This window comes from Nyctereutes procyonoides, unplaced genomic scaffold, assembly GCF_905146905.1.
Source record: "Nyctereutes procyonoides isolate TBG_1078 unplaced genomic scaffold, NYPRO_anot_genome, whole genome shotgun sequence".
NCBI classification, from domain to species: Eukaryota; Metazoa; Chordata; class Mammalia; order Carnivora; family Canidae; genus Nyctereutes; species Nyctereutes procyonoides.
In genome coordinates, this window is record NW_026575043.1 from 44,437,548 (window position 1) to 44,455,175 (window position 17,628).

Consider the following 17,628-nt stretch of genomic DNA (forward strand, 5'->3'; position numbering starts at 1 on the left):
CCAGGAAGGTGGAAAATAAAACAGAGTCAAATATTAATAAAAGATTAAAGAAACCTCTCTCATTTGGGGAGTGCATGCTAACAACCCCCAAGGATCTTTTTTTTTTCACATGAGGAAGCCAGCCCAGAAAAGCTCAAAGTGAGACATACAATATTTAATTACGCAGACCCAGTTCAAAATCTATGCCACTCCCATGGAAATATAATTCAGCTTGGCACCTCTTGCACATCTTGTAACATTTTTCTGTACTGTTATCCCAGACTGTCTAAAAGAGGCTATATCTCATCTCTTTATCTCCTCTAAGTCTCCACTGGACATCATCTGACTCAAAAGGGGACCCCTGCACACCACTAACCTCAGCAAACAAGGCGAAGAGCTTCTAACCCAGCCAGGGTGGCCAGGGATAAATCAGCACAGGTGCTAAATAAGGTTTTGCATATGGAAGTTTCTGGGTCCCAGTCTAGGCTCTACCACTTGAGGAGCATGGGAACCAGAGTGCAGCTTCAAGACTGACTTCTTGGGGTGCCTGGATGGCTTAGTGGCTGAGTGCCTGCCTTTGGGTCAGATCATAATCCCAGGGTACAGGGATTGAGTCCTGAAAAGGGCTCCCCACAGGAAGACTGCATCTGCCTCTGTGTCTCTGCCTCTCTCTGTGTGTCTCTCATGAATAAATAAATAAAATCTTTAAAAAGACTGGCTTCTTTTTCATCTATCCGTCTGTCCATCTGTGCTAGAAGTGCTCACATTATCTGAGAGCCTAGGCTCAAATGCAAAGGGTGGTGAGTAGATCTTTGGCCTCCCCCTTCTGTGGCCCACTGGGTCTACTAACAATATCATTAAGTCCTCACTGCTATGTGGTGTTTTCAACCCCCACCTGAGGCTAAGAAACTGAGGCACAGGGAGTTGAATAACTCATCCAAGGTCATACAGCTAGAAAAAGGCACAGTGAGGTCTTGAGCTGCGGTGGTTTGACATCAGCGCTTGCTTCCACAACCACTGTGCTAGGGTGTCCCCACCCTCCATCACCAAGTCTTCCCTCGATAAATGAGGATCCCCAGGGCCCAGAGAGGCCAAGAAAGTTCCCCAAGGTCACATGGTCAACTGATTGGATAACAGGTAAGAATCGCTTCTTGCTGTACACTTAGGGGGAACCTTCTGGGAATAAGGTGTGAGGGGTGGAGAGGAAAATACAGGACCAAACAAGCAGGTTATGCCCTGTGGATGAGTGGGCCTGACAGAATTTGGGGGGCTGAGGAGGAGAACCCAGAGGCCCCAGAAGACAATCACTACTCCCTACCACCCATTGGTACCAACACAGCCCATCCTGCAGCCCGGGTAATTGGTGGGAAATGCAACTTACTTCTTCTGCTTCTTCTCAAGCTCATGATTCCGGCTTTGCTGGTTCTCCAGCTGGAGGCGGGTGTCCTCCAGGTCACAGGTTAGATAGTGGCACTTCCTCTTCAGCTGGTGGGCCATCCTCTTGGCCTCCTCGTAAGCACTCTGCAGCTCCCCAAACTGTGGGAGTCACAGAATGAATCATCCTGCTCTGATCGGGCTTTCTGCCTTTTATTTCAAGCAGCTGCCAGCCCTAAGGTGAGTGTGGTGGACAGAGAACAGGTGCTGAAACCAGAGAGACCCTGACTTGACCGCTTTCTGCTTGTGTCACCTCAAGGAAGGGACTTCTGCTAGGGGGAGCCAAGGGTGAGTCCATCAATCTCTTGGCATTGTTTCTTATTTGACTCAATAATAACCCTGCCAAGGCGCCCAGAGGTTCTTTACGTGCCCTGCCTCGACACGACAGCCCTGTGGGTCCCGTGTAGTTAATACCCCCAGTGGTGGGCAGACTCTCAGAGCCATGTGGGGACCAGCCATGGCACACCTCGAAGACATGCCCAGGAAACCCATGAGACAGGCTCTAAAGGTCAGAGCCATCGATGGCACATTCGATGGGCCTGATGGCACAGGGATACACATAACCGTAAACAGAAAAGCCAAGCCTCTTGCCTCTTCTTCAAGGAAAAACCTTCCCAAATGTCCTAGTTTAAATCTGGGAGAGAGGACAAGTCAGCACACTTGCTTTGAAGAAATGGCCTCATTAAAGAATTTCTTTAAATAAGCAAAACTCTGAGTTAATGAAGCTTGTAATTCTAAATTCAGTATTTGAAGGCAAATGGGATGTTTTCTTATATTCCGCGGCTCAGAAAAGGTTGCAGCCTTATTACTTTTTAATGCAGCATGAATAGCCCCCCTTCCTTGGGGAAACTAACCCGCCTTTGTAATTTGTTACTAAAGAACTGTGCTATTTCCTTGCAGTTGGGTTTATCTACAGCTCAAGATGCTTTTGAGGATCACATTACAGTGTCTGTGTTGGAAGTGACCACTGAAACCGTGGGAGGATCCTGAGCTTACTTCCATTGTTTATAAAACCCCACGTGAGCTCACCCTGTCCCTCCTCTGCACGTGGTCACACAGTGCTTTTCTCTCACAGTGAGGAGGTATATACAATGGTAGGACAGGCAAATATGACCTCAGTTCTCAAGGTGCTCACCACGAATGGTGGTGGTGCTCACCACAAACTCTCCTGGTGGAGACCAGGAAGTGCAGATAATTATAATGCATCACAATGAGGTTTATACTTGGGGACCCAATTCAGGAGCACCCAACCAGTCTGTAACAGGGGAGACATCCTGGAGGGAAAGATATGTAAGCTCAGATCTTAAGGATAGTTGGAAGTATTCAGGTCGGGGGGAGAGAGTATTCTAAGAAAAGGAAACAGTATGTACAAAGGCCCAGATGTGAGGAAGACTAAGGTACTGCAAGGGAATAGGATAGAGAGCTCAGAAATATAGACATTTGATCTTTCTACAAAGGGGTAAAGGTGATACAATGAGCAAAATAGTCTTTTCCACAAATGATGCTGGGACAACTGGTCATCCATGTGCAAAAAAAAAAAAAATCTTGACACAGAGCTTACACCTTCACAAAAATTAACTCAAAATGGATCACAGACCTAAATGTAAAATGCAAAACTATAAAGCTCCTAGAAGATAATGTAGGAGAAAACCTACATGATCTTGGGTTTGGCAATGACTTTTTAGAAATATACTAAAGGCATGACCCATGAAAAAAAGAGTTTGTAAACTGGACTTCATTAAAATTTAAATTTTTCTGCCCCATAAAAGACATTATCAAGAAAATGAAAAGACAGGGGTGCCTGGGTGGCTCAGTTGGTTAAGCATCCATCTGCCTTCAGCTCAGATCATGATCCCAGGGTCCTGGGATCAAGCCCCACATCGGGGTCCCTGCTCAGTGAGAAAGGAGCCTGCTTCTTCCTCTCTTCCCCAACTCTCTGCTTGTGCTTTCTCTTGCTCTTTCTCAAATAAATACCTTAAAAAAAGAAAAATGAATAGACAAGCCATGGACTGGGAGAGAACTTTCCCAGAAAACATATCGGATGGAGGACTATTATCCAAAATATACAAACAACACTGAAAACCCAACAAGAAAACAACTCAATTAAAAAAATGGGTCAAAGACTTTAAAAGACAGTTTGCCAAAGAAAAAAAAACGAATAAGCATATGAAAATGCACTCCACATCCTATGGCATCAGGGAATTGAGAATTAAAACAATAAGACACCGCCACCCACCTATGAGAATGGCCAAAATCTGGAATGCACATGAGAACAAATGCTACTAAAGATACAAAGCAACAGGAGTCTCTCGCTCACTGCTGGCAAAAATGCAAAATGGGACAGCCACTTTGGGAGACAGTTTGGCAGTATCTTCCAAAACTGAACACACTCTTACCATATGACCCAGCAATTGTTCTCCTTGGCATTGACCCAGAGGAGTTGAAAGTTTACGTCCTCATAAAAACCTGCACATGGATGTTTATTTCAGCTTTACTCACAATTGCCCAAACATGGAAGCAACTAAGGTGTGCTTTAGTAGGTAAGTGGATATACAGTTGCCCATCCAGGCCATGGATTACTATTCAGCACTCAAAAGAAATGAGCTATCAGGCCATGAAAAGATGTGGAGGTAACTTTAATGCATATGACCAATTGAAAGAAGCCAATCTGAAAAGACGACACACTGTATGATTCCAACTATACGACATTCTGGAAAAGGCAAAAGCATGGAGGGATGAACTGTTGAAGCAGAGAAGATTTTTAGGGTAGCAAAATTACTCCATAAGACTACAGTGGAGGATTCACATCATCGTACATTTGTCTAAACTCACAGAATGTACAACAGCAAGAGTGAACCCTACTGCAAATTCTGGACTTTGCATGATGATGATGTGTTGTTAACACAGGTTCATCCATTGTATCAAGGTGGCCACCCTGGTTGGGGGGAGTTGACAATGAGGGAGGCTGTGCATGTGTAGCCTAAGCAGGTGATGTATGGGAAAGTACTTTCCTCTCTTTGCAGTGAGCTTTAAACAAGTGAGTATGGTTGAATTCAGTGTGCTAGAGCCAGTGCTGAGAGCTGATCCTCTTCCCAACTCCACACCCAAGGATATCACAGTAGTAGGATGAGATCGGCCCTGGTGGAAATATTTACACCATGGAAATTGGCAATTGGCAGATGCTAGACAGTTGGAGTGCAAGCTGGCTAGAATATAGACTAGGGGGAGTTGGAGATGACACAAAACAGGCAAAAAGGTCAAGCTATCCTACCTTCATCTAAAAAACCCTAGATATGAATATCTTATTTGCGTAATGTCCAGCTGCACTTTCAAGAAAGGAAGGGAAATTTGGGGATATCCAAAATGCAAAGGACACAAAACAAAGGCAATCACGATAGAGGCTGACACTCTGGCAGCCAGGGTGGGAGGGAAGAGGAGAAGCTGAAAGATCCAGAAATATCACTAAGGAAAATGGCTGTGTTTGAATGACCTGTTGGAGACAAGGAACAAAGCCTTGGGACCATGGAAAGTGGGGATTGGAATGAAGTTCCTTGCATCAAGCCAGAACCCTCAAAGAGCTGCACCTTGGGGTGAGGGGACCGGAGAAGCTCCACCCACCGGCCTGGAAGGAGGTAAGAAAGCCTGGCACCACTCTGGCTCTGGGTGGGGGAGGACACATTCCCATAAGAAATCAAAACTCCAGGCCTGTGCCTCCAGGTTTAGAGCTTGAAACTGGCACTTTACACCTGTTGCAAGTTGCAAGAGTCTGCAATGGAGAGAATTTTGCATCATCTCAGGGGCTGGTGCAGAAGACAGTGCAAAAGTGCTCCTTCTAGAGAAACACACTGCAACCCTATAAACACAGGGTTGCCGGGAACGTCAATACCATGTTTTTTAAAATTGAAAAGTAAGAGCAACTGACTCAAAAATAACTAAGTACACACAAGATTCACCCTAAGAGTCAGAGGAAGAAACAGGAACATTCCACCATGCAGACTACCTGGGGCTCCCGTGATAGGAGTATGAGGGGCATGTTGAAGATGAGCTTACAATCAAAATTGACCAAATACTCAAGGAAATGGTCCACCATGAGAGTCAGCATAACTTGCAAAATCTCTTGGCGGCAATATAGCAAGTGGGTGAGGGGAGAGGCTGGAGGCAAGGAGACCAAGCAGGAGGCTGTTGCTGTGGTCTAGGTGAGAGATGGAGGTGGCAGATTCAAGGCAAAGGAGATGGATGGATCAAGGATTCTAAGAGCATAGTGCAATCATTTTATAAAGCAGAAAGATCTGAGGCCCAATACCCAAGGTTCTTTATTCCAGAGTATTCTTTCCCCAGGTAGAACACCCACATGCAGACAAAATGTTTTCATCTCCCATAGTGATGAGAGTTTTTAACAACAGTGAAGGTGGAAAAACACGAAGTAAGGGTGCTCTCTTTCTCCCTCCCTAGGTTCGGCCGATAGCTTGGACAGTGCTGCTAAGAACCTGCCCAATCTGATGCTCTGGGGACCCAGGCTAGCTACAACCTCTTACCTTCTGCTCCATCTCTTTCCTGGATGTCAGCTCTGAGTCCAACCTCTCCTCGAACTGCTGTAGACGCTTCCTGAGGAACTCATTCTCCATCTGAGCACAGTCAAAGTGCATTTGCCATTCGTCTGCTATTTAACAAAGTTGGGGGGGAGGGAGGGGGCAGCGGAAGGGTAGGCTAGGTGAATGAGGGTGGTTCTCTCACACTTTCTCAGCTCTTTGCACACAGTTTCACAATAGAGAGTGCCTGATGTCTGACTTTGGACTTCAGGGTAAGAAATTCTGCTTTAAGTCCAGGTTAAAAAAAAAAAAAAAAAAAACTTCTTCCAGGCAGCCTGTCCTGTCCACCTCTAGTTGTCTGAAGTTATTGACTGCTCACTATTTTAAGCTTGGTTGCTTTATACTGCTCAATTTCTCTATAACCATACACATACTTTTCTTTTTCCAAGGAAATCCATAACCCTTGAGGTCAAGAGAGCTGTTTTTATCATTTGTAGATCCTCAACACACTCTAGAAGCATTCCCTACACACAGAAGTTTCCTCCATATGTGTTGATACAAGCTCACCAACTGGAATCATCTTACTGGCCAACCACAATGGGTGACAGTATGTAAGCTTTAACTGCTGGTTAAATTAACAAATAAATCAATGAACAATAATTAAAGGGTCTACTGAATGTGTAGCAACAGAGACATTGATTCCAAGATATCTCTATGAGATAACAGAACAATCACTTGTTTCAGTACAAATATTAAAAAAAAATCACTTGCTGGTGTGCTGAAAACTATTTGACTATATAGAATAGGCCAGACCAGGTTATGATGTCTTCAGATAATCTGAGTAATAGAGTAATGTCCCTTAAGGTAATGGAGCTGTGGGAAACATTCCACATATGGATAGTTGAAGATAGAGACCACTCACTTCATTCATCTTTCCATCCATACATCCATCCATCCATCCATACATACATACATATCTCTATCCATCTGTCTCTCCATCCATCCATCCAGCCATCTCTCCATCCACCCATCATACATTGTTCTATCTACCATACACTGGAATGCCCACTGAGCACATTACTCCATACCAGGCACAAGGGATATCGAAACAAATAAGAAACCACTCTATCTTCCAGCAGAATCTAGTAGGGGAGACAAACATACAAAAAGACAGTTACAACCTAGCATGATCAGAGCTCTCATAAAGGAAGCTTACAGGAATCCAGAAGAGAATTCAAGTTCATAAAAGCAGCAAATGTTTTTGCTCATGATTGTATCTGCAGGACTTAATACAATGCCTAGCATATCATATATGCTTCATAACTTCCACTGGATAGGTGGATGGTTGGATGGATGGATGGATGGATGGAAGGACTGGATGGATGGTTTTTAGGACAGGCATATGTATATATGTATTGATGGACGGATGAGTTTCCACCAAGGTAATAACATCATGGAAGAAAAAGAATTCTATCTCCTTTCCAGGAAAAAAAAAAAAACCTTAAATGCACCTGCAAAAGGAAGAGAAAACAAAAAGCATTTGTGCAGCTGTACGTGTGCTCTGTTCTATGATGTGCCACAGAGCAAGTGGTATGAGTGAGTGGTCAACATGAGCAGATGAGGAAGCCATTCTCCATTCTTCGAGGCTGATTTCCACCACCAGTGCCCATTCCGGGGGGCGGGGGGGCATTCTTAATCAGTACATATAATTCAGCCCTTCGTTAGCCATTTTTTCCTGTATTTATCTGACCTCCCCATGTCTACTGCAAATTTCTCGAGAGCAGGGCCCAACTAAAATTCTTCCGAAACCCCCTCCTCCTGGTGGCCTGCTCAGTGCTGGCTGCACACCATGAAAAGTCCTCTCCAAATACTTAACCATGCATGGTGGAAAAACTTGTTCTTAATAATTGATACTCCAGCTTGATCCATTGAGGAGGTTAGGGTGGCATTGCTCTGGTGTGATTAAAGTGTTTTATGGCTCCTTTCAACTTTCCTATATTTTAGAAATTTTCTATAATGAGTATGTATTGCTTTCATAATGAAAAACAAAATATTTGTGGATTTGGCTTCCTGGAATGAGCATCCAGGGCTGAGAGCCTATATAGCATTGTGACTAATGGGCTCATGAGCTAAGCACACCCCCCTCCCTTTCAGTTCCCAGATCTTCCCATAGAAAACAAACTGGGAAATAAATCACAGTCAGGATGGAACTGGGGCTGATGCTCTTCTGAGGAAACTGTGCTGTCCCACCTCCCAGGTCCAAGCAAACCCATTTCCCACTCCCTGATTGCACCCTACTTGTTGGGTGTCATGTATCAGAGAATCCCCCAGCTCCCCTAGTAAATGCCTGCCCTGGAGGGAGCCAGGATAAGAGGAAGCAAGAGCAGAGTGAAAAGCAAATGCACTTTGCCTCTTCACCGCCTCCTGACCTCTGTTCCTCTGAGTGTCCCTGACGTTTCTAGGGCACAAATCCTCTGGGGGCACCGACAGAATGATGTCAATGTTTTATAAAAGCTGACAGACATGCTAGGCATCCTTCTCACCTGACTCATTTAGACTGGAGAGAGGAATTGACAGAGATGTCACCATGCCCACTGAGCCATGAGATGTGAATCTCCAGGCAACCATGGAAGCCAAGCACCACCCGAAAGCCCTGGCTCTGTTGAGTACACCTATTGCTGGGCAATTCAGGGGCCTCACCTTCTCTTCAATGATGGCTGAGCACCTGACACCACTTTGAAATGGGGATAGTAGTAGTTCTTGCTCCATAGTTTACAAACACAGATAGTGACCCACTATTAACAGTATTAATAATAACAATAAAGCAGCCATGCCCATGGCTAACCACTTTTCCACTAATCACCTATGACTACATCCATTTGAAAGATGAGCAAACCGAGGTACACATTTCTTTGCCCAAATTCACCCACCTCATGAGAGATGGAGTCTAGATTCAAATCCAGAGAGGCAATTTCATCAATTCTACTTTTAACTACTGAAATGCCTTGCTCAAAATTTATATTAAAAATATTCATATAAGGGCACCTGAGTGGCTCAGTTGGTGAGTGTCTGCCTTTGTGGTCCTGGGGTCCTGGGATTGAGTCCCACATCAGGCTCCCTGTAGGGAGCCTGCTTCTCCCTCTGCCTATGTCTCTGCCTCTCTTTCTGTGTCTCTCAGTAATAAATAAATAAATTTTTTTTTAAAAAATTCATATAATTAGGGCAGCCCGGGTGGCTCAGCGGTTTAGCACCACCTTCGGCCCAGGGTCTGATCCTGGAGACCCAGAATCGAGTCCCACATCGGGCTCCCTGCATGGAGCCTGCTTCTCCCTCTGCCTGTGTCTCTGCATCTCTGTGTGTCTCTCATGAATAAATAAATAAAATCTTTAAAAAATTCATATAATTATAAAGGTGCCTTGTCATAGGGCCATTATTTTTTTTTATCATTCTTTGCATTATTACTAAACTGTACCTGTCTCATTTTGATAATTTACTGTTTGGGATATTGTCAGGTTCTTTGTTTCAGGTCTGCACTAGATAGGAAGTTCCAGGAGGATGGTGGGGCCAGGTCTGCTGGCTCTGCCAAAGCGTCAGCCCCTAAGGCAGTGTCTAGAGCATAAGAAGTGCTCAGTGTGTATGAATGAATGAATGAATGAATGAATGGAACAAACAGCAATTTCCACCCACAGCTAACCCCAAGGGTCCCAGTTTGCTCACCCCCTCCTATGTGGCTCCTTCCCAAGTCACTCAGCTGAATTTTCTGCTGGGCTTCTTCCAGCTGCTTCTGTACTTCCCCCAAATTCTTCTGGACTTGCTCATACTTGCTCTGGAAGAAAGGCCTCGAGGTGTCAAACTAGAGCTCCAGAGAGCCTGGGCCTGGCCATCTCCCCCGTGGCGCCTCCATAGCCAGGGACTGTCTACCCCCTGTGTGGTGTTCATCCAGGGCACCGCTGAGGCCAAGCCTTAGGAAGACCCAAATGCCCTCCAGGGCCTTGAACATGGGAGTCAGTAAGCTGCACATCTGGCTTAGGCTTACTGCCCCACGTGTGAGCAGATGGGGAGGAGGGCAGGCCCAAGCACTCCCAGCCACCTTGCTCAGCCACACACACACAGCCCCCACCCAGGGAACACCCACCTTCAGTTCCTGGACCTCCCGGAAGGCACGTTGCCGCTCTGCCCTCTCACTCTCCAACACCTGGCAGGCCACATCCCCTTTGAAGTGTTCATCTGCGAGCTCAGTAGTCAAGTCAGCAATCTGGAAGGAAGAAGGTTAGAGCAGGGTCACTCGTGGGGGGCCACCAACCCTTCTTCCCCCAGGCACCCTCCACAGGACCACCCTGGGACAAATCACCAGCTCTCATAGCAAAACGACCTCTCAGGGTAATGAGGTGGTTGAGAGCGTGGATGTCAGAATTTTATTGGTCTTGCTGTGTTAGAATTCTTGGCCCAGCGCTCACCTGCCGTGTGACTTTGAACCAGGCAGGATGCCTACCTGATTCTCAGTTTTCTCAACTTTTGAGGGGAGGGGATAACTTATAGAATTGTCTTGAGAATTAAATGAGATAATCCACATACAGCTTAGCGCAGTGCTGGCACACACAGTAAGTGCTCACTTTAAAAAGATGCTCTAGCAGAAACTCTCCTTACCCATCCTTCAGTGAGCCATCGTGCTGGACGGACCAACAGGCTCCCCTCAGTAAGACACACAGGTGCCCACCACATAGGGGTGCTCTCAGCTAGAAAACCTCTCTATGGTTCCCCATGGTCTTCATGCCTCTATCAGGGGATAGCCATGCGCACGCAGCATCAGCTGCGTGTGCCCTATCCATTTGTGCCTGTTGCATTTCTGCCATAACTACTGATTAATTAGCTGTTACATATGCAGAAAAAAATATGATCAGGCAAGGAGATTCCATGAAAATTAGGTGGAATACATCAGAAGAAATGAAAACAGGTGAGTTGCTTCTTAAATCTCTTAAAATTCTAATTAAAATACATCTATGTTGGGCACCTGGGTGGCCAGTCAGGTTAAGCGTCTGCCTTAGGCTCAGGTCGTGATCCCAGGGTTCTAGGATCAAGCCCCATGTCGGGCTCCTCGCTCCTCAGGGAGCCTGCTTTTCCCTCAGTCTGCTTCCCTCTCTCTCTTTCTGTCTTTCATGAATAAATAAAATACATACAGAAATTAAAATATACCTATTTTTTCAAATAGTTGCAGGTACAAAAACTATGGGGGGAAAAAACCCAGAATTTAAAAAATTAGTTTTTTGCAAGCAATCAAACTACTCTGCCATTTGCTCTGCTTTAATGAAATCAAAACTGGAAATCACATAGTCGTGCGTTGGGGGGATGATTTAAGAAAGGAAGAAGCGGATCTTGAGTCAGTTGCTCATACTCTAAAAGCCGGGCATCTACCACAGAAATGCAGTGAATTCAGGAAGTCCTGTTTTGAGGCAAAAAATAAAAATGCTTATATTTTAATGAATTCCCACTCGCGCTGACTTTTTTTTTCCCATCAATGACCAATGACAGACGCCAGATGGGTCAAGGCTCCTGTGTACCAAAGTGCAGCCTTCCAGGTGCAAGGATATGCCAAAGCAGGTGAGGAAAGACACAGATAAGTGGACTGTTTATGAGTAAAGTGGCTCAGACATGACCTTACACAGAAGGATCTCTCAGGAGACAGCGCCTCCCTCCATGGAGGACAGTGGTCAAGAGACAGGGAAAGAAAAAAAAAGGTATGGGGTTCAGGTCCAGGCACAACAACTAACATATAACATGACCTGGGATAAATCTCTTCCTCTCTGGGCCTGTCCTCCCCTGAGCTAGAAAAAGCGCTGCATTTAGGTAATGCCTGTTGTCCTGTTGGCCTTCCCATCTGATGCCATTAATGTTGCAAGAAGATGTCTAAACACTTGACTCTGCCCTCAGACCCTGTGCATGACACAGAGGAGTGGCCATGGGAGTTGCCACAGATGCAAAGTGGCCCCTCCAGCATGGAATCCCCAGAGGCCCTCTGGAGCTAGTTGCCATCAATACCACCAGCTCACAGGTGGTCTCAAAAATCATTCCTCTGAAATTGAACACCAATAAAAAATAAATTTATTATTTTAAAAAAATAATAATAAAATAAAAATCATTCCTCTGCCCCATGAAGGAGAAGGATGAGGATCCACACATTTTGACATGGAAAAAAAAAAAGGCCCCAAGATCTATCAATGGTGGGGGGAGAAAAAGCAAAGTTGCAGGATAGAATGTCTGGCATGTACCCATTTTTGTTTGGTTTGTATCTGCACAGAAAAAGGCACTCCTGAACTGTTCATAGGGATTTTTTTTTCCTAGAGGGTGGGCTCACAGGGGACACTAATTTCCTTGTGATGCATTTCTGATTGTTGATTTTTTTTGTATCGACTTTTGCAATCAGAAAAACCAAAATAAATCTCTTTAAAAAAATAATCCCCCAAAATCGAGCTACAAATATGAGGGTTGCTGCTCCGGAACATTCTGTGCCGCCCACCTTCTTCTTCCGTCCTCCAGCCCATTGGCTTCTTGGTGATCACACCAGTGACTGGCTCAGACCAAAACACACATTTCAACAGAAACGGGGAATAAAGGAGGCTTAGGAGGAGCATTCCAAAGTCACATAGCAAGTGAATGACAGAGCTGGGACTTGAGCCCAGACGCCTCTTGTCCAAGCAATGGCCACCACTTAACAAAGCAGGGGCTCCCCCAGGGTGTTTCTGGCTGTCTCTGGGGTGGGGCTTCTTTTGTGGATCCTTACATTGCTATCTTTTAAGTGTACTGGGGAAACACTTTTGTAGTCCCCTGAGATGGTTGTTAAAACACAGAGCCCCGGATTCCCAGAACGCCCACACAGTAGTCTGCGGTGAGACCCCGGGATCTGAATTTCAATGCACTCCACGGTTATTCTTAAGCGCAACGGAGTTTAAGAATTATTGCCATAGAAATTGGCAGTATCTCTTCCTAATCTTGGCTTCATGCTTGGCTTTCAATGGGTTACATTGGCTTACGTCCAGGCACACTACAGCACTGGCATTGGAGGAGTGATCATTTGCAGCGGGCACGGAATACAGGCTGGTGCAATTCGGCAACACCCCACATCATGCCCATCACCCCCACCTTCCCATCCCCGGGATCACCATTGATCCCAAACACCAGGATGGTGTTCTCTCCGCCTTAGCCAATTAGTGTGAAATTTAATTTTTGCTAATCAGCCTGAGCAAAGGGAGCACAAAATTAATTTAATGCATTAATTTTGAATTCTACACAACCCAAGTCTGGAGCCCAAAGGACAATTAGTGCTTTCAAATTAGGGACATGACAGACGCTTTTCACAGAGACAAGTAGCCCCTGACCTACCCCTGCCCCAAAACCCTTCTCCCTTCCTACATTCAGGGCCCGAGGGCTTCATCCATAAAGGTGAGGGGTGGGCACCACGCCCAGAGCCATTAGGTGAATATAAAATGAAAACCAATTTAACGAGGAGAGAGCCTAGTTTGCAAACCCAGAAGGGTCCTTGCGGATTACTCAAGGACCAATTAACTAGAAATTATTCCGAAAACCTCCCTGGATCCACCACTTAAGCCAAATCATCAGAAACTCTCTTTCTACTTAGGGACAATGACTCCAAAGGTCTGCCAGGGAGAAGGGGACAGAAGTGAATGAATTTTCTGTACATTTTGCATACAGTCAAATAGAAATAATATATATCCTGCTCACTGGCATCATTTCCACTTTGAGCGAAACAGCGGGTAACAAAAATTTTTGATGGACATTAAATGCTGAGCACAAATGGGACCCGCTGGGCTGTCACTGTCACTTGTCATTCATTATGTGAGCACCGACTGTGTACCAGGCCCTGCTTTCAAGGATCTGCTCGCTGAGTTGGGGAGATTAAAACACATGTGGAGCACCCATATATCTGAGCCCAACCCTGTCATTGGCTCTTAATATACAAGAGCTCTTAAAACTCCCCAAATCGGGACACCTGGGTGGCTTAGTGGTTGAGTGTCTGCCTTCGACTCAGATCGTGATCCTGAGTCCTGGAATCTAGTCCTGCATCAGGCTCCCTGTAGGGAGTCTGCTTCTACCTTTACCTGTGTCTCTGCCTCTCTGTGTGTCTCTCATGAATAAATAAATAAAAATCTTTAAAAAAAATATCTTATCTATAGAGAGTGAGCAGTGGCCTTTCCCTGTCTTCCTCTACTTTTTGATATGATGAAAAGAATCAGTTCATTATAAACCCTTGTAGGAGTAATAGCTCACCCTCACTGAATGCTGGAAAGAGACATTTTTGTCATTCCCTGTTCACAGAATAGGAAACTGAGGCATTGAGTGGTGAAATGATTTGTTCAAAGTCATGGCTGATAGGTCCCACGGGGAGTCTGGCTCAGACAGCCTGAGTCCCAGGTCTTGACTCATAATTACAATGCTGTCCTGTCCCTACATCCACTGTCTAATTCAATCCCTCACCCCCAAGCCCCTGGGGGTCAGCAGTGCAAGAGTCATAGATGATCCTCAGGAAGTAGTGGATGGGGAAGGAAGTGTAAAACATCCAGCTGCATGCAGCTCAAAGACAAGATCAACCACCCCTGTGGGGCCATGGCCAAAGGGAGTTTTATGAACCCCTAGTGTAAGGCAAGCCCCATCCCCATCCTCATCGACCTGAGTGATTAAGAGAGAAAATGGAAAATAAAATCAGAAAAAGTGGGGTGGGGGAGGGGGATAAATCAATAGACAAAGGGTCTATCCAACTGCAGAGCCAGCTGGCTGGTGCGCTGTTTGCTTGTCAAGGAGATTAAGCCACGGCTTCAATCTCACGGTATCTGCCCTCAAAGCTGCTTCAGTCATTAGGGGAAATTCAGAACAATTCTGTGGCTTAGTGGCAGGCTCCAGGGTTCCCCAGAGACTCACTCTGGGCAGCAGTTCAAGCTCTGCCCTGTGGATTTTTCTTCCCAGAGAGATACACCACCTGCTCCTAGGTGATGGTAACAGTTACCTTAATCGTCGTCACTACTACGCAATGCTCACCACGAGCCTGGCACAGGGTAACCCACAGAACCTTCGCAGCAGCACTGGGAGCTAGGTCCAGACATCTCGGCATTCCAGATGAGGACCCGAGGTACCAGGGACCCAAGGATACCCAGCCAGCCAGTGGCATAGCTGGACGTGAATCGAGGCAGCCTGGCTTGAGAGCCTTCACTCCTGACTACACCATCAAACTGCCTCTCGGGAGCTCAAAAAGTCCATAAAAATTCTGCGGGAGCCAAGGACAAAGGGAGGGACGGACAGCCTCTGGCACGTCTGTGGGAACTGGCCACGGGGCCACGCTGGGAGAAATGTCATGCCTCAGAGCACAACACAGGGGATGACACATCACTGACTGGCCTTGTGGGGAGAGTGGTTTCCATGAGCTTTAGAAGGGGTCTTCAAGAGGAAATAACCCCTTGGACACTGCTCCCTACATCTCCCACCTTGGAAATATTTTGGGGCCAGCCCCCATCTTCAGGATGGAGTTCAAACCTCTAATAAGATTCTCACAGCCACTGTGATCTAAACCGGCTTCAGGGACTGGCCCCACTCCATCACCTCCCCATGCACCCAACACCCTCCAACCACCAGGACCACAAGTGCCAGCCCAGGTCCTCGATCTCTGTCTGGTTCTTGCCGTGCCCTTTACCTGGAATGCCTCTCTACCTTGTCACCTGGCCAGCTCCGGCTCATCTTGAAAGATGAGCCACTCCCCGACCTGATTCCCAGTCCGAGGAGGACTCTTCCTCCATCACAGCCTGTTTGGAGTCAGCCAGACCCAGGGTCAAAGCCCAGCTCTGCTACTCACCAGCTGTGTGATATTGGACAAATCACTTCACCTCTCTGGTCTTCACTGTACCCATCTAAAACATAGGGGTAACTAATGATACCTTCCTTATGGTTTGATTTGATGGTAAAATGAGATAAAGCAGGTAAAGGATGTGTCACAGCACTGGCAAGGACACATTGCTCATCATATTTCTCTAATTACTAAATCCACTATTATTTCATTCATTCATTCCATTGGCATTGAATTCTTTGAGGAGTAGAGAAATAGCTAAGACACAATCACATATATGTTAGCAATGGTGGCAATGTGTGAAGTCTTGCTGTGTAAGAGACAGTGTAATAATTACTTTATATGCACCTCCACACACCACCCTGTGGAGAAGAATATGGAGTCATCACTGTCACCATGTTGCTGATAATGACATAAAGGCTCAGAGTCCCGTAGCAGTGAGGGCCCAAAGCCAGCCATCCTGATCCACCCTCTGCTCCTGGACCAGACACACCAAGTCAGGACATCATATCCATCCCTTAACCTGTACTTAAAATACAGTCCCTAGTATTTTCATTTGTGTTACAAAGTAGGTAGAGAAGACATTGTGGCCCTGGAGGAAACTGAGGCATGCAGAGCATTCCAACTCTGCACTCCTCTGTGGGGCTTTAGCTAAGCCCATGGTGGTCATTTGGGACTATGCCCACACTGTGGCCATAGAACCTCTGCAGCCAGCTTTCTGTCAGTAGGACACTCTCCCCAGAAATGTCCCAGCAGCTAAGGCTCAAGAGGCTCTAATATCCTTAGGTAGATAGGCAAGCTGGCTGGTTTAGTCTCCTGGGTATTACAGAGCTGCCACACCCAGTCCCCACCCAGTCTTAGCAGAGCACGAAGAGCCCGAAGACTTGGTAGATGATCTAGACTCAGTCACAAATCACTTCCCTTACCTCCTGGAACTTAGCTCCTGCTGGCCACGCTTGTGACTAGCCAGGGCCAAACTCCTCAGCACCTTGCAAATAGACTTTCTGACCTAAACCATCCTGGTGGATCCCAGTGGATCCTCTCTTGCCATTCCTTAACAAAAAGCGAAACTTCTCAAGCTAAGGATACCAGACATCCGGAGTGCACAGACCTGTCTTTTGCTATAAATAAAGTCTTAGGGAAAACCCAGAAGATACTCGAGAGAGGGAAGAAAACACCCCATTCTCATTTTTCTCCATGTGTTCCCTATAGGAAATTCCTATAAGAAGAAAGACCTGCTTTCTTGCGAAAATAAAAAACCCCACTTTGCATCGAGGCAGATTTTGCACGCTTGAAGAATATTTATAGCCAGCTTCCTGGAGGCTTCTCATCTCCTCTTCTGCTCCTTCGCAAATGAAGCACTTAAATCATTTTGCAATAATGTTGTCTTTTTAATAAGCCTAGTCAAACGGAGTTTCCACTGATGAGGCACAACATGTTTTAGCAACATTTCTATCAATTGTTTTCCCCCTCCTACGGAGACAAGCGGGTGGGGTGCAGAGGCCATGAATAGGGCCAGGGGTGTCTTCAGGATGCACACATGGCCTCCCAACCTTTACCAGGTACTCTTGGAAGAAAGTAGACCACATGCAAGGGGATGCCTTGTACCTGTTCCCTAAGTGTGGCCCCCAGACCAGCAGGTTCAGCATCATCTAACAGCTCATGAGACATTCAGAATCTCCAGAGCCACTCCACGCCTACTAACTCAGAATCTCTAGGGCTGGGGACCAGCAACTATAGTCTAATACATCCTCCAGGGGATTCTGAAACTCTTGAGTAGGAGAACCACTACTCTCACATGGCATGACTCTGCAGCAGGTTCACCTTGGGGCTCATTAA

General features: G+C 46.1%; 1 protein-coding gene across 1 annotated transcript in view; it reads right to left on the reverse strand.

Moving 5' to 3' along the window:
* Positions 1–17,628, reverse strand: part of MYO18B (myosin XVIIIB) — a 256,494-nt gene that overhangs the window by 118,372 nt on the left and 120,494 nt on the right. Inside the window, 4 exon segments of the mRNA XM_055323213.1 lie at positions 1,361–1,515; positions 5,949–6,073; positions 9,660–9,768; positions 10,078–10,197. Coding sequence (XP_055179188.1) covers positions 1,361–1,515; positions 5,949–6,073; positions 9,660–9,768; positions 10,078–10,197 — 509 coding nt within the window.